At 38.7% G+C, this 13,707-nt stretch overlaps 2 protein-coding genes across 6 annotated transcripts in view; one reads left to right on the top strand and one right to left on the bottom strand.

Moving 5' to 3' along the window:
- The window catches only part of HACL1 (2-hydroxyacyl-CoA lyase 1), a 45,622-nt gene extending 37,932 nt beyond the window's left edge, over positions 1 to 7,690 (bottom strand). For both annotated transcript variants that reach the window (XM_067737411.1, XM_067737412.1), the window contains exons 1-7: positions 7,558 to 7,690; positions 7,300 to 7,404; positions 5,050 to 5,090; positions 3,662 to 3,742; positions 2,494 to 2,566; positions 1,115 to 1,192; positions 62 to 156 (exon numbers count right to left, since the gene is read on the bottom strand). In XM_067737411.1, coding sequence (XP_067593512.1) covers positions 62 to 156; positions 1,115 to 1,192; positions 2,494 to 2,566; positions 3,662 to 3,742; positions 5,050 to 5,090; positions 7,300 to 7,404; positions 7,558 to 7,647 — 563 coding nt within the window. In that variant the 5' untranslated portion in view covers positions 7,648 to 7,690. The remainder of the gene's footprint in view (positions 1 to 61; positions 157 to 1,114; positions 1,193 to 2,493; positions 2,567 to 3,661; positions 3,743 to 5,049; positions 5,091 to 7,299; positions 7,405 to 7,557) is intronic.
- Position 7,691: 1 nt separating this feature from the next.
- The window catches only part of BTD (biotinidase), a 56,852-nt gene continuing 50,836 nt past the window's right edge, over positions 7,692 to 13,707 (top strand). Inside the window, exon 1 of one of the 4 annotated variants that reach the window (XM_067737413.1) lies at positions 7,692 to 7,829. The gene's annotated coding sequence lies outside the window, so the exon portion shown is untranslated. Of the gene's footprint in view, positions 8,018 to 10,224; positions 10,241 to 13,707 lie in introns of those variants that run through there. The other 3 variants (XM_067737414.1, XM_067737415.1, XM_067737416.1) reach the window with 3 other exon arrangements.

Genomic DNA, 13,707 nt, shown 5'->3' with positions numbered 1-13,707 from the left:
TTTAAAAGGTAAGCATTATGGTAACACAATTAAGAAAGAACTCCAGTTAACTATTACTCACCTTATAGAGTTCACATTCACCTGGAGGTTCACAAAATCTGCAGGTATGTCAACATAGCAAGCACCTGGACGACCATAAATACTGCTTCTCACTGCCTAAGTTCATTACAAATGGAAGAAAATATTTTAAAAATCTCAATCCTTATTATCACATTCCACTCAAAGATAATTTAAAATTGTGAAATGAACACTATTTTGATTTTTCTCAACATCCTTAGTTGATGCAACATCCTTAGAAGTAACCAATTTTAATTACATTGAAATACCCTCTATTGATTCTATATATTTTAAAAGATATTTTTGTTTAAAAGGGGAGAGATAAGAAAAAAATACACACTTAGGGCTTTAAAATTCATTTTCTATTACACTTTAGTCCTAGAAATTATCTACTAGGTTCTGCCTTCCAAGTCTTTACTTTATAACATTACTTTCACCTGCTTCCTAATGCTAATGATTTAGCAAAGGTTTCAGAAACTGTGATGTTGTAACATGTATCAAATGGTTTCTGTAACACATGGTTTTTGAAACAGCTTAAATATAACTTCACATATAAAACTAACTTATAATACGTTGTTTAATCAACTAAGAGATGGTCTTACATTAATACTAATAGAAGTACTAATTTTCAAAAACTTAAAGTAAATTTAAGTAATAATACTTAAATAATTTAAGTAATAAGTACTAATTTTCAAAAATTTAAGTAATAATACTTAATAATATAAGTATTATTTTCAAAAATAATCTTGCAAAAGTATAAGAGAAAGGGTACCCAGGGTTTCATTATATCCTTCTTTTTATTTTTCCATAATTTAAAAAAATTTTAAAAACTAAAGTAGAGGGGAAATTTTTTCCAAAATAATTTATTTTATCGGTTTCTTTAATTAAGTTAATGACAGTGAATATTAAAATGTACATAGCTATTTATCAATATCATTGCTAATTGCCTGAATATATTCCAAATTGCTACTCATTCTATGGAGAATAAAAGTAACACAGGTAATAAGCAATTGAGAAAAACCAGCTGACTTGGAGAGCTTGTAATTAAATACTGTACCTTTTCGATAATAGAGGGAATAGCTTCTATGCTACTTGGCCGGGCAGAGAACTTGCTATATAATCTACAAGCTTCAACCTATATGCGAAAAGAAAATCACTTAAAATTCAGCTCATGTATCATATTACTCTTCTGAAAGATGACAAAATGTTAAGCCATTACTTTCTATTATGTTTAGAGGCAAGATGGAGAAAAATGCATTACCTAGATTGCTTCTTAAAAGCCTATTCAGGGGCTTCCCTGGTGGTGCAGTGGTTGAGAATCTGCCTGCTAATGCAGGGGACACGGGTTCGAATCCTAATCTGGGAGGATCCCACATGCCGCAGAGCAACTAGGCCTGTGAGCCACAACTACTGAGCCTGCGCGTCTGGAGCCTGTGCTCCGCAACAAGAGAGGCCGCGATAGTGAGAGGCCCACGCACCGCGATGAAAAGTGGCCCCCGCTCACCACAACTAGAGAAAGCCCTCGCACAGAAACGAAGACCCAACACAGCCAAAAATAAATAAATAAATTAATAAACTCCTACCCCCAACATCTTCTTAAAAAAAAAAAAAGCCTATTCAAAGTACAACCAAATCTCTGCCTTGGTGTGATTCAGGAAGAAAATCAAAACAAGACACAATTTTCATTTCTTAGATTGGCAAAAATAAAAAAGTTAGATAATACCCAGCATCTATCATAATACAAGAAAACAGGCACTCTCATAAACTCTGGTGAGAATATAAATAGGAAGGGAAGCTGACAATGTCTCCTAAAAATGTAAGTAAGTATATCCTTGGACCCAGAAATTCTAAAGCCAGGAATACACAACTTCATCTATTATATCTCATTACAATAATAATCTATTTTTACATTTCTGCCAGTTTTCCTGTTATATATTTTGTTGTTATGCTGTTTGACATAAATTCAGTAGTGTTAACTTTTCACTGTTTAATGTACTTTGAAGCATTGTATATTCAATAGAAACTGTTTCTCTTAATACTTTTTGATATAAAATCTACTTAACAGTTGGTAGTCTTAGTCCCACAGGTATGAGTAGGAGTTTTCCTCTCAACTTTTCTCTTCCTCAAAGTCTGATAGTCCCAAGCCATTTTTATTCCTGCATTTTCTTGACTCTTTGAAGAGATTATTTTCAGAGTTTAAATTTCTGTCAAAAAGGTGTATTTCTTGGAAGATTGCTCCTAAACAGAGCCTAAGCTTTCTTAATAACCACACTGAGAGTTTCTTGTAGTTGAGGAAAATTACCTTTAAAATATCTCAGGTACTTTTATTTTAATTGTTTATTTTGCAGACAGGAGTTTTAATTTCTTCTCCATAAATCTTAATGGAGTATACTTACGTTACTAAAATGATAGAGGGAAGATCTTAGAGTTGGGTACCTGAGGAAACTCCTGGAAGGCCCCCATTGTTTCCTGACTTCTTTCAGAGGAACCACCAATCACAATCAAGGGCCTGAAATATTAATTTTTTTTAAAAGAGAATTACAAATGAGATCAACATGTAAAGTACTCAGCAAGTACCCAATAAATAATAAACACTCAATGAATGTTAAAAAAGAGAGAAAGAGAGAGAATTACATTTTCCCTTAAAAACTGCCAATTTAGAAAGATTTAGGAAACAACTTGGTGTGAGAGAACACTTCCTCAATTTTGGAAAAATCTGTAATTTGCGGTAAATATTTTTCCTCCATGCCCCTCTCTCCCCTGCCTCTTTTGGATACTGATTCTAAACCTCTGGGTGTGATGATGTAAAATGAATTGTTATGCCCTTCCTATTATTCTTGAAATTAAGAGAAGAAAAAAACTTTTGTCACACTTTCCTAAATGAGTCTATTTGGAAATGGCAGAATGAAAAAATTCCTCAGCAATAAAATTCTTATGCTTTGGGGAGAAAAAAAAAAAGATACAGCAAAGTTAAAGTTACTCAAAAATTATCAGATACTAAAGTAGCTAAGAAAGAGAAAGTGTAGGAAGGACGAAAGAAAAGAAGTCAAACCCTAAAAAGTAGGAAACACATGGCAAGAAAGAAAACAATGTCCTTCCCACAGGAAATTTAAACATTTTATGAACTGATCAAAACATATCCCCCTTTAACATGATCTTATGAGTAAAGAACCAGAGATGGGATTAAGGGCAAGAGCAACTAATCTGCTTATAAAGCCAACTCAATAAATATAAGATTTCAATTGTCCTGCTAGTTATGCAAGACAAGGTGAAAAATTAAATACATTCTTGCATACTGAACTGGGATCTTTGATAAACAGTTCTTCACTTAAAGAGACTTATACACACATTCACACATATATATATATATACAGATAGATAGATATGGAATATACACATATTTATTCCAAAATATTAATAGTCTTTTTTTCTAGGTAAAAGAGCTGTTGATTTTTTTTTCTTATTTTCTTCCTAACTCTCTTAATTTTTCACTAAGCCATTTCCTTAAGCACCTGACCCCTGGTCTTCCCACCACAGATCAGTGGTTGCTCCACTAGGTAAAATCATGCATTGAGATTTTTAAGAAAATGTTTTAAGTAATTACCAACAGTTCATGTTTGCATTTGCCATACCACCCAAAGCATGGATGAGACCTGGGCCAGAAACAACAAGGCAAACTCCCGGCCTAAAAGCAAAACAGAATTAATTTTATTAAAAGCAGGTCAAATGCAACACTTGATTCATATCACTTTAGGGTGAAATGTCACCTTCTTGAACTTCAAAGGCAGGATATATAGATCTTTACTACAATTGTAAAACTATTATTAGAATATTTTTTTAATTAGAATAAAAAAGGTTATATCAGTCTTCCTGTAAGAAATAAGGTACCTACCATCCTCACACTGTTATTTCACTAACCTCTTTATACTTTGCTCCTATTATATTTGGGCTAAATCAAGTTGACTGCATACAGAAGCAAATTTTTGACTACTGAGTACATTTCTATATGGAAAAAAAGTGTTTTTAAAAATTTTCTTAACAAATATATAATGTAAATTGGTCTTTGCCAGGAAGTAATTCTGAAATGTAGTGCTCTGCTCCAATTTTTTAAATTGAACTTGAAAGCTTTACCCTAGATGACTTTCTAAGCTTAAAGCACCGAAAAAAAGGTATCTCCATATAATTCAACTTGCCATTTTCAATTTATACAGTAATTTCTTAAGAACCTCTATTTAAGACAGCCTTTAAATTGGTGCAGCCACTGTGAAAAACAATATGGAGGTTCCTCAAAAAACTAAAAATAGAACTACCATACAATCCAGCAATTCCACTCTGGGTATTTATCAGAAGAAAACAAAAACACTAATTCCGAAAGATATATGTACCCCTATGTTCATGCAGCACTATTTACAACAGCCAAGATATGGAAGCAACCTCAGTGCCCATCCATGGATGAATGGATAGAGAAGATGTGATTGATACACACACACACTGAAATATTACTCAGTCATAAAAATGAATGAAATCTTGCCATCTGTGTCGACATGGATGGACTCGGAGGATATTATGCTTAGTGAAATAAATTAGATAGAGAAAACCAAATACCATATGATTTCACTTATATGTGGACTCTTAAAAACAAAACAATGAACAGAAAATAAACTCAGAGACAGAGAAAAAACTGGTGGTTGCCAGATGGGAGGTGTGTGGAGGAATGGATAAAATAGGTGAAGGGGATTAAGAGGTACAGACTGCCAGCTATAAAATACGTAAGTCATCGGGATGAAATGTACAGCATAGGAACACAGTTAATAATATTTTAACAACTTTATATGGTGATAGATGGGAACTGGTCTTATGGTGGTGACCATTTCATAATGTATAAAAATACTGAATCACTATGCTGTACACCTAAAACTAATATAATACTGTATGTTAATTATAACTCAGTTTAAAAAAAGAAGTTGAGATAAAACATAGACTTGAGTTTACCTGCCGGTCAGATATCCAACCGCAGAGGCAGCATAACAAGCCTACAAAGAAAAAACACTGGGACTTAAGCATTTTGGGACTCTTATAGTATTAAATTGTATTAAGTAATAAGTATTATTAAGTATTATACATGTATAAAGTATGTATATAATAATTCATTCTCAAGTAAGGGGGAATTGGAACATTTTTCATTCTAACGAGTAATGTTCTACCTGTAAATTTTAAATAATGGTTTAAGCATCTAATTTTTAGTTTTTCAAGAAATTTGTCCATATCATCTAGTTATTCATAATATCATCTTATAATTGCTTAAACGTCTGCAGGATCAATAGGAATGTCCTCTTTTTTATTCCTAACATTGATAATTTGTATTTTTTCTCTTTTATTCTTCATCAGTCTTGCTAGGGATTTACCAAATTTATTAATCTTTTCAAAGAACCAATATTTGGATTTGTTGATTTTTCTCTATTGTTTCTTTGTTTTCTCTTCCATTGATTTCTGTTTTTAAAAAAATAAATTTATTTATTTTTGGCTGTGTTGGGTCTTCATTGCCATGCGTGGGCTTTCTCTAGTTGCGGTGAGCGGGGGCTACTCTTCCTTGCAGTGCGTGGGCTTCTCATTGTCGTGGCTTCTCTTGTTGCGGAGCACGGGCTGTAGGCACACAGGCTTCAGTAGTTGTGTCACGTGGGCTCAGTAGCTGTGGCTTGCGGGCTCTAGAGCTCAGGCTCAGTAGTTGTGGCACATGGGCTTACTTGCTCTGCGGCATGTGGGATCTTCCTGGGCCAGGGCTCAAACCCGTGTCCCTTGCATTGGCAGGCAGATTCTTAACCACTGTGCCACCAGGGAAGCCCAATTCCTGCTTTTGTACTTATTATTTTACTTGTTTGTACTTATTATTTTCAGTTTGGGTTTACCTTGGTTGTCTTTTTCTAGCTTCTTAATATGTACGCTTAGAGCATTGATTTTTTTTGATCTTCTTTACTAAGTATAGATTCATTTAAAACTATTTCCTCTAAGAACTGCTTTAGCTATAGCTTACATGTTTGAGATCTCATCTTCTCATCATCATTCAATTCAAAATGTTTTCCATTTTCCATTGTGATTTCTTCTTCACCCCACTGGTTATTTAGGGTCCATGGTGACATCCCCTTTTTCACCCCTGACACTGGTAATTTGTATTTTTTCTCTTTTATTCTTAATCAGTCTGCCGTGAAGGTTATTGATTTTATTAATCTTTTCAAATATTTATAAAGGATTCAAATGTACTGAATTTCCAAATGTTTGGGGATTTTCTATCTTTCTGTAATTGAATTCCAGTTTATTTCCATATGGTCAGGTCACATATACTGTTTGTTTCCAATCCTTGGAGATTTGTTGAAATTTCCTTCATGGCCTTCATATGGTTAGTTTTTATTTTTAAACTGCACTTCAGCTCACTATAGGAAGACAAGGAAGGTGCTAAATTAAATACAAGATAATCTGGAAAAATGCTAAATGCCCTTTAGGAAGAAATGAGACTGGGTTGGCAAAATGTCCTAACTTCCTTTCTTGTGCTTCCAAATAAGCCTCCGAGAAGGGTGGCAAGGTAATGAGGTGGAATGAGCACTGGACTGGGGCTTAGGACACCTCTGGAGTCCAATCACGGCTTTACCATTTGTGATACCTGTCACTTTGCAGAGCCACCTACTATACAACATGAGACTTGGCCTTCACCCATTCACCTTGCAGGTACTACCGGACCTCCTATCAAGTGCAGGCTCTACCTAAGCACTGGGGATACAGATGTGTCAAGAAAAAATAATATCCGTGACCCCCTGAAGCTCAGAGCCTACTAGGGAAGTCAGACCGGACAAATAATACACAGACACATAATAATAGTTAGTTACAGAGTGAAGGTCAGGGGACAGGATTCAGACCAGGTAAATGTCCCTTCCAATTCTGACACTCTAGACTGGGCAGAGTACAATACTGTATACTGTAAGAGCATGGACTCCAGACCCAGAATACCTAAGTTCAAATCCTGGCTCTGCCAATACCAGCTGCCTCCTTGAGCAAGTTTCTTAACCCCTCTGGGTCTCACTTTTCTCATTTGTAACTAGGATTAACAATGGTTCTTGCCTCCTAGGATTGTTGTGATTGATACGTGTAAAGTATTAGAGGCGAGATAAGCGGCGACTGTCCGCAGTGAAAATTTGCCATTATTATTACTCATCCCCAATCTTGCATTCGGCTCTCCAAGTCCATACTTACCGCCTGCTCGTTCCTCATCCCGATGTATCTGATGCCCACCTCCTGGGCAGCAAGGGCGATTTCGGTCACCGGGATGCCTACGATGCCAAACATGTAATTCACATCCTGGGGGCCAAGAACAGAGAAATGAGGCCGCTAAAAGGAAAACCTCCAGCAAAGCTCCCCCCTGCCCTCCCCCGCCGCTCTCCCGTTTCCAAGACAACGCCTCGGCCCCGTCGGCTGCCGTAGGAGCCTTTCAATCAGGAAGGTCCAGCACACCTGTGTTTTCAGGGCCTGGGCGACGACTTTAGCACCAGACACCAGCGTCTCGCGTCCGTCGCTGCTTTCTGCCAAGTTACTTTCCGACATCTTCCACCTGAAGTTCGAGGCCCTCTCGCAGTGGACAGCAGGCTGACGCGAAGTCACCCAGCCAAACCAACGCCGGAGACACCAACCGTGGGGCCGCTTCTCTGAGTGAGGAGGAGGGCGACCCACCGCTTTAAACGGCGGAGAGGAGGAGGCGGGGCTGAAACCAGCCCGCTCGGGGTGAGGTGAGATGTAAACACACTCTCTCTCCTGCCACAACCTGGCCCTTTCCCCGGGCCCTCCATTCGCGGCCGGCAGAGTGTCAGGAGGAGGCGGGACTAGCTGGAGGCGGAGGCCTGTGCCGAGCAGGTGAGAGGTCGAACCGCGGAGGCTTGTCGCCTTAGTCCACCACCCGGAGCCATTTCGAGACTGCGTAAGGCGGGTGGTACTTACGCAGAGTCCGGGCGGAAGGGGGCTAGGGGCTTGGGCAGAAGGGGACGTGGCGCGCGTTCCCGGCCCCGCCCCTGGCCTCGGGGCTCTGGGGGCTGCGGGCTGGTTTCGCAAAGGCTGCTGGGATGCGGATGGCTGGTTGGTGCCGGTTGTACGGCGAGGTGGTTTTTGGGTTGCGTGGTCATTCTTCCGCGTTCATTAAGTTCGAGGATTTGACTTACACGCTTTTTGATTTGTACGCTCATATCTTTGTGGCTTTGCAGTCCGTGAAGATTAATACCCGTCAGTTAAATCCGTAAGCGGATGTGTACTCTGCGTCGTGTCTTAGAGGAGGACACGGAATCTCCCAAGCGAGAGATAAAGTAACTTACCCAGAGCCATTGGACCAGACCGTGCTTCAGACTAACAGTCTTGGGCTCTATTCACTGTTAAGCCCTTTGGCCACAGGAGATAAGAGGAGCCCCTTGAGCCTAGTTACTTTTGACCGTTATTTTCTCTAACCCTTGCCAATAACCCTCCACTCTTGTCTTTACAAAGTCAGGAAATGGGGGGTGGGTTGTGATTCTTAAGAGTCAGTCCCTCACCACAACCAGCTCCTGCAGCTGAGAACCTTTTTTTTTAAAAAAAGTTTACTGATTAAAAAAAGAAAATCAGTAGTTGATTTACAATGTGTTAATTTCTTCTGTACAGCAAAGTGATTCACTTATACATATATATGAATTCGTTTTCTTTTCCATATTCTTTTCCATTGTGGTTTATCACAGGACGAGAACCTTTTAAAACACATTTTTGAGTGGAAAAATGGTCTTACAATGTGTGATTTATGAGGCTATGGCCTCAGGGTCATTAGACCATTTGCTCAGTAGCAAACAAAATCGCCGATGTAAGGAAGAGTGGAACTTTAAATTTTTGACGATCTGGAGTGTTTTAAAGCAAAAAGACCAGTAATATGTGGAAAGTAAAAAAACAAGAAGAGAGAGGAGTGGGTCATGGGTAGTAAAATGAATGAAAAGCATTAGAAGTGAAAGGATTTCTAAAGCCAGTGGGACCTTCCAAAAAGGTTTCCCCTCGAATTTCAAGCCCTAATGCCCACCCTGGCCCCCTTGGATATGGGGACCTAGCCTAAGGTAGTCCATCTAAGAGGGAGATTTCTTTGAAGTTTCAGAGTTCATCTAGAAAATAAATGCAGATCTTGCATTGTATTCCAGAATCTATCCATATTTTAATATAAAAGTGATCTTTTTATTGAGGTAAACATACATGTAAATGTACAGATCTTAAATGAGTTTTGACAATTGTATATACCTATGTAACCACCACCCAAAATACAAATGACATTTTAAAATATTTACCTGTCAAATAAAATTGACATTCCAGAAAGATGCACAGTGCTCTTTGTGTGGCTTTGAATAGTCCTTGGTACAGTGTCTCCTGTCCCTGTTTGAGAAGCATAGACCCTATACCTCTCTACCATGTGGGATTGTTTATATCAGTACCTGTATGACAGTTTCTATCCCCAAGCATCAGAATCACTAGGAAAGCTTTTTAAACAAACAGTTGCTTGGGCACTACCCCACATCTTCTGAATCAGCATCTTAAGACAAATTAGGCACCTGTATTTTTTTTAAAGCTGCTACCTAAATTTGATTTGCAGCCTGACTTGAGAACCACTAGCTCTGTACTCATGCTAGAGGCATGAGTTAATAATTAAATGTGTGATTGCCTGTTACCAAAAACTGTTGCTTAATTTTGATTTATGGGTTCAAGGCTGTTTTGACATCAGTAGCACAGACCATGTAGATGGCAGTTAGTTCATGTGGACTTGTGTTCAAAGAACTGTGTTCTTCTGTCCCAAAAGAATCACTGACAGAATCACTCAGTATAAAGTGAGAAAACTAAACTATGAATTGGAACAAATTCCCTGAATTCAGAATAACCAGTTGTGCAAAGGGACAAATTCTCAACTGGCTGGACTCTGCCCTTTAGCAGAGGGAGTCAGTGAGACTGTTGAAATTTGCTTCACCTTACAGCTTTGAGTCCAGGGCCCAACATTCCATGGTTCACTTGGGTCTGATGATTCAGCAAAAGTGCTGAGAGTCTCACCCCAAGATTTGCAGGCACTTGGAGCAATTGCTTTCAATCCAACGGCAACGACAGGATTCCAGGATTCTTTTGTAACTTACCCAAGGCCTTTTGTGCAGACATTGTAAGCGTTAACCACATTCTTTATTACTTTCATTGGTGGTAGGCATGGAATTTTATTTGTTTTGCCTTGTTTGTTTATTCGTGGAAAGAGGTCAAAGGAGGAGTAAGTCTAGGTTTCTTTTTAACAGAAAAGGCTAAAGTAATGATTACATGCTCTCCAGAGAGCATACTGGTTACTGTATTTGTGGGCTCTGGACCTGAGATTATGAGGGAGATATTTGGTGGCTTTCTTACATCTGGGCGAAGAGAACATCCAGGCAACCAGGTCATTTCCTTAGAGTTGCAAAATAATACCTGGAGAAAATATACTTGCTAAAGATTTAAAATAGGCAGCTTCTATAGTAACTTCTTAGGCCCCAGAATTATGCTTTAATGGGTAAACTAACTGCTATGAGGACATAAATGATTTATGTCAAATGGCTTAGAAGTCATAACATAGTATTTCTCCATATGCAAGTACTCCACACTCGGAGGTGGCCTGTGGCCCAGGGGTTGGTCAACCATCACATATGAAACATGGTATCAGTTTTTACATGTTTTCTGTTTTCATTTGTTTCTTCTGTTTTGCCATCAGCTTTCATTACAGCCCCTTCCTTTAGCTTTTTTTTTTTAATCTATTTATTTATTTTTTGGCTGTGTTGGGTCTTTGTTGCTGCCTGAGAGCTTTCTCTAGTTATGGCAAGTGGGGGCTACTTTTCATTGTGGTGCGCGGGCTTCTCATTGCGGTGGCTTCTCTTGTTGCGGAGCATGGGCTCTAGGCACACGGGCTTCAGTAGTTGTGGCATGCGGGCTCAGTAGTTGTGGCTCATGGGCTCTAGAGCACAGACTCAGTAGTTGTGGCGCACGGGCTTAGTTGCTCCGTGGCATGTGGGATCTTCCCAGACCAGGGCTCGAACCCATGTCCCCTCCATTGGCAGGTAGTTTCTTAACCATTGCACCACCAGGGAAGTCCTGATATTTTTTTAAATATATTTTTTATATATTTATATATACTTAAAGATGTCATTTATGACATCTTTCAGACACATGAATAAGAACAGAGATTAACACACACCCATGTGTCCAGCGCTAGCTTAAGAAACACTTAACAGATAGAACGAAACCCCTATGTTTCCTTCCCCCATCACATCTCCTGCCCTGTGCCATAGAGGTAACCACTATCTTGAATTCGGTGTTTGTAATTCCCACCTGTGCATTCTTTAGGTGATTGACATTTAGGTTGTTTTAAGCTTTTTAGTGTTATAAACAGTTTTCTTTGAATATTCTTGCATGTCTCCTTGTGCACTTGTGTGAGTTTTTATGTATATGTATCTAGCAGTGTTATCAGAGGGTAGGTTCTTATCTCATAGCAGAAAGAATTCAGAGATGAGACAGGGAGGTCAAGAAAGCAAAATGAGGATTTATTTAAGAGAAAGTATGCTCTCAAGGGGAGAGCAGGCAGTCTCAGGTGAGTAGCTGCACTGAGTTTCTTCAGCAAGCTGGTTTGTGGGGCATAGAAATGAAGGGGTGGAATATTCACTGGGGAGGGAAGGGGTGGGTTCATATTCCCTGATTTTCCTCCCAGCTCCACCTTCCCAAGGGGAGGAGGGATTTCTGTCCTTATTTAGCCTTGATCAGAAGTGTCATGACATTGGTGTATGATGAGTACTTCTTATCTGTGAGGCTAATTTTATTGTAATGAGGGCATAGTGAGTGAAATGTTACATTCAGACACTGGAGATTCCCACCTTTCCCCACCTTTCTTTGTCTCCAGGACACTTATCACCCCCCAAATGTGTAGTTTCCTGTCAGTCTGGAGGTTCCTGCTTTTCTTTGTCTGCCCAAGGACCCCCATTGTTTACAAGATGTGTGGTTTCCTGCCATTTGGCCCCTGCCCCTCCTTCTCTGCTCGTATCTAGCTAACTGCCTGCTTTAACAGGGGTGGGTCATCAATTTTACTAGATATTACCAAATTGGTCTCAAAAGTTATTGTACCAATTTATACCCCTAACTTCTGTACATAAGAACTCCCCTTTCTCTGCACCCTCAATTGTGGAATTTAAAATTTTTTGCCAATTTGATGGTTGCGAAATGGATTTTCATTTCCATTTCTCTGACTACTAATGAAGATATCTAGGTATAGATTATATAGTTATATATCTGGATTTCCCATTGGGATTTCTGCTGTGAATTACCTGTTTATATCTTTTGTCCTTTATTGGATTGTTTATCTTTTTCTTATTTATCTGTACATGTTCTTTATATATTCTGGATACTTATTCTTCGTCTTTTAACTTTGTTACTTTTGAGGTACAAAATTTTGTGTTTTTTCGGTGTGTGGTCACAACTGACAATTTTGTTTTTCGGCTGTGGCGTGAGGCTTGTGGGATCTTAGTTCCCCAACCAGGAATTGAACCCACGTCCCGTGCAGTGGAAGTGTGGAGTCCTAACCACTGGACCACCAGGGAATTCCCACAACTGACAATTCTTTTCCTTTATTTTATATTCTTTGTATCTTGCTTGAAAAAACTTTCCCTAAACTGAGGTTATATGGAGTTTTTTTTCTATATTTTCATTAAAAAGTTTAGTTTTTTTTAATATTTAAGCCTCTTGGTCTACCTGAAATTGATTTATATATATGATGAGAAGTAGCAATCCAGGGTTTTTTTCCATATAATATATGTATCAATTAGATTTTGATGTGTAATTAACCACTCTAAAACTCAGTGACCTAAAACAACCACCATTTATTTAATTTATAATCCTGTGAGGCTGGGCTCAGCTGGCCTTCTTCATGTGTCTGTGATCAGTTGCTAGTCAGCTAGGTCACTCTGCCACTGGAAGTTGACCCCCAGTCCCCAGCGGTGGCAGGCTTATCCCCACTGTGCCATATATCTTTCATCATTCAGCAGGCTTCCCTGGGCTTCTTTTATTGGCAGCAGGTTGCAAAAGGGGACAAATCCCATGGCAGAAGCCTTTGTGTGCCAATGTTTGCTAACATCGCATTAGCCAAAGTAAGTTATAGGTAGAGCTCAGTCTCTGAGTGGGATGGCATTAATGTTACATGATAAAGGAAAATGAACACAGAGAGAGGAATAATTGCTAGCCATTTTTGTAGTCAATTTACTAAACTACCTGTTGTCCAAGCACCTTTGATGGTATAGTTCATTCTTATCCCACTGATCCATGTTATCTATCAAGTTGCCATATATGTGTGGTCTGTCTCTGGACTCTCTGTTCTTTTCCTATCCCAATACCAGTCCTACACTATCTTAATTTCTATATTTTTAAAATAAGTCTTTTTTTTAGGACAAGTCCTACTTTGTTCTTTTGAAACCATCTTATCTATTGTAATTTGTTTCCTATCATTGCTGTAAAAAATTACCACAAAATTAATGGCTTAAAACAACATAAATTTATTATTTTAACAGTTCTGTAGTTCAGAAATCTGAAATGGGGTTCACTGGGATAACAGCAAGGTGTTGGCAG

Source organism: Pseudorca crassidens, chromosome 5 (assembly GCF_039906515.1).
Source record: "Pseudorca crassidens isolate mPseCra1 chromosome 5, mPseCra1.hap1, whole genome shotgun sequence".
Lineage (NCBI taxonomy): Eukaryota > Metazoa > Chordata > Mammalia > Artiodactyla > Delphinidae > Pseudorca > Pseudorca crassidens.
The sequence above is the reverse complement of the archived record's forward strand: the minus strand, read 5'-3'. Positions and strand labels throughout refer to the sequence as shown.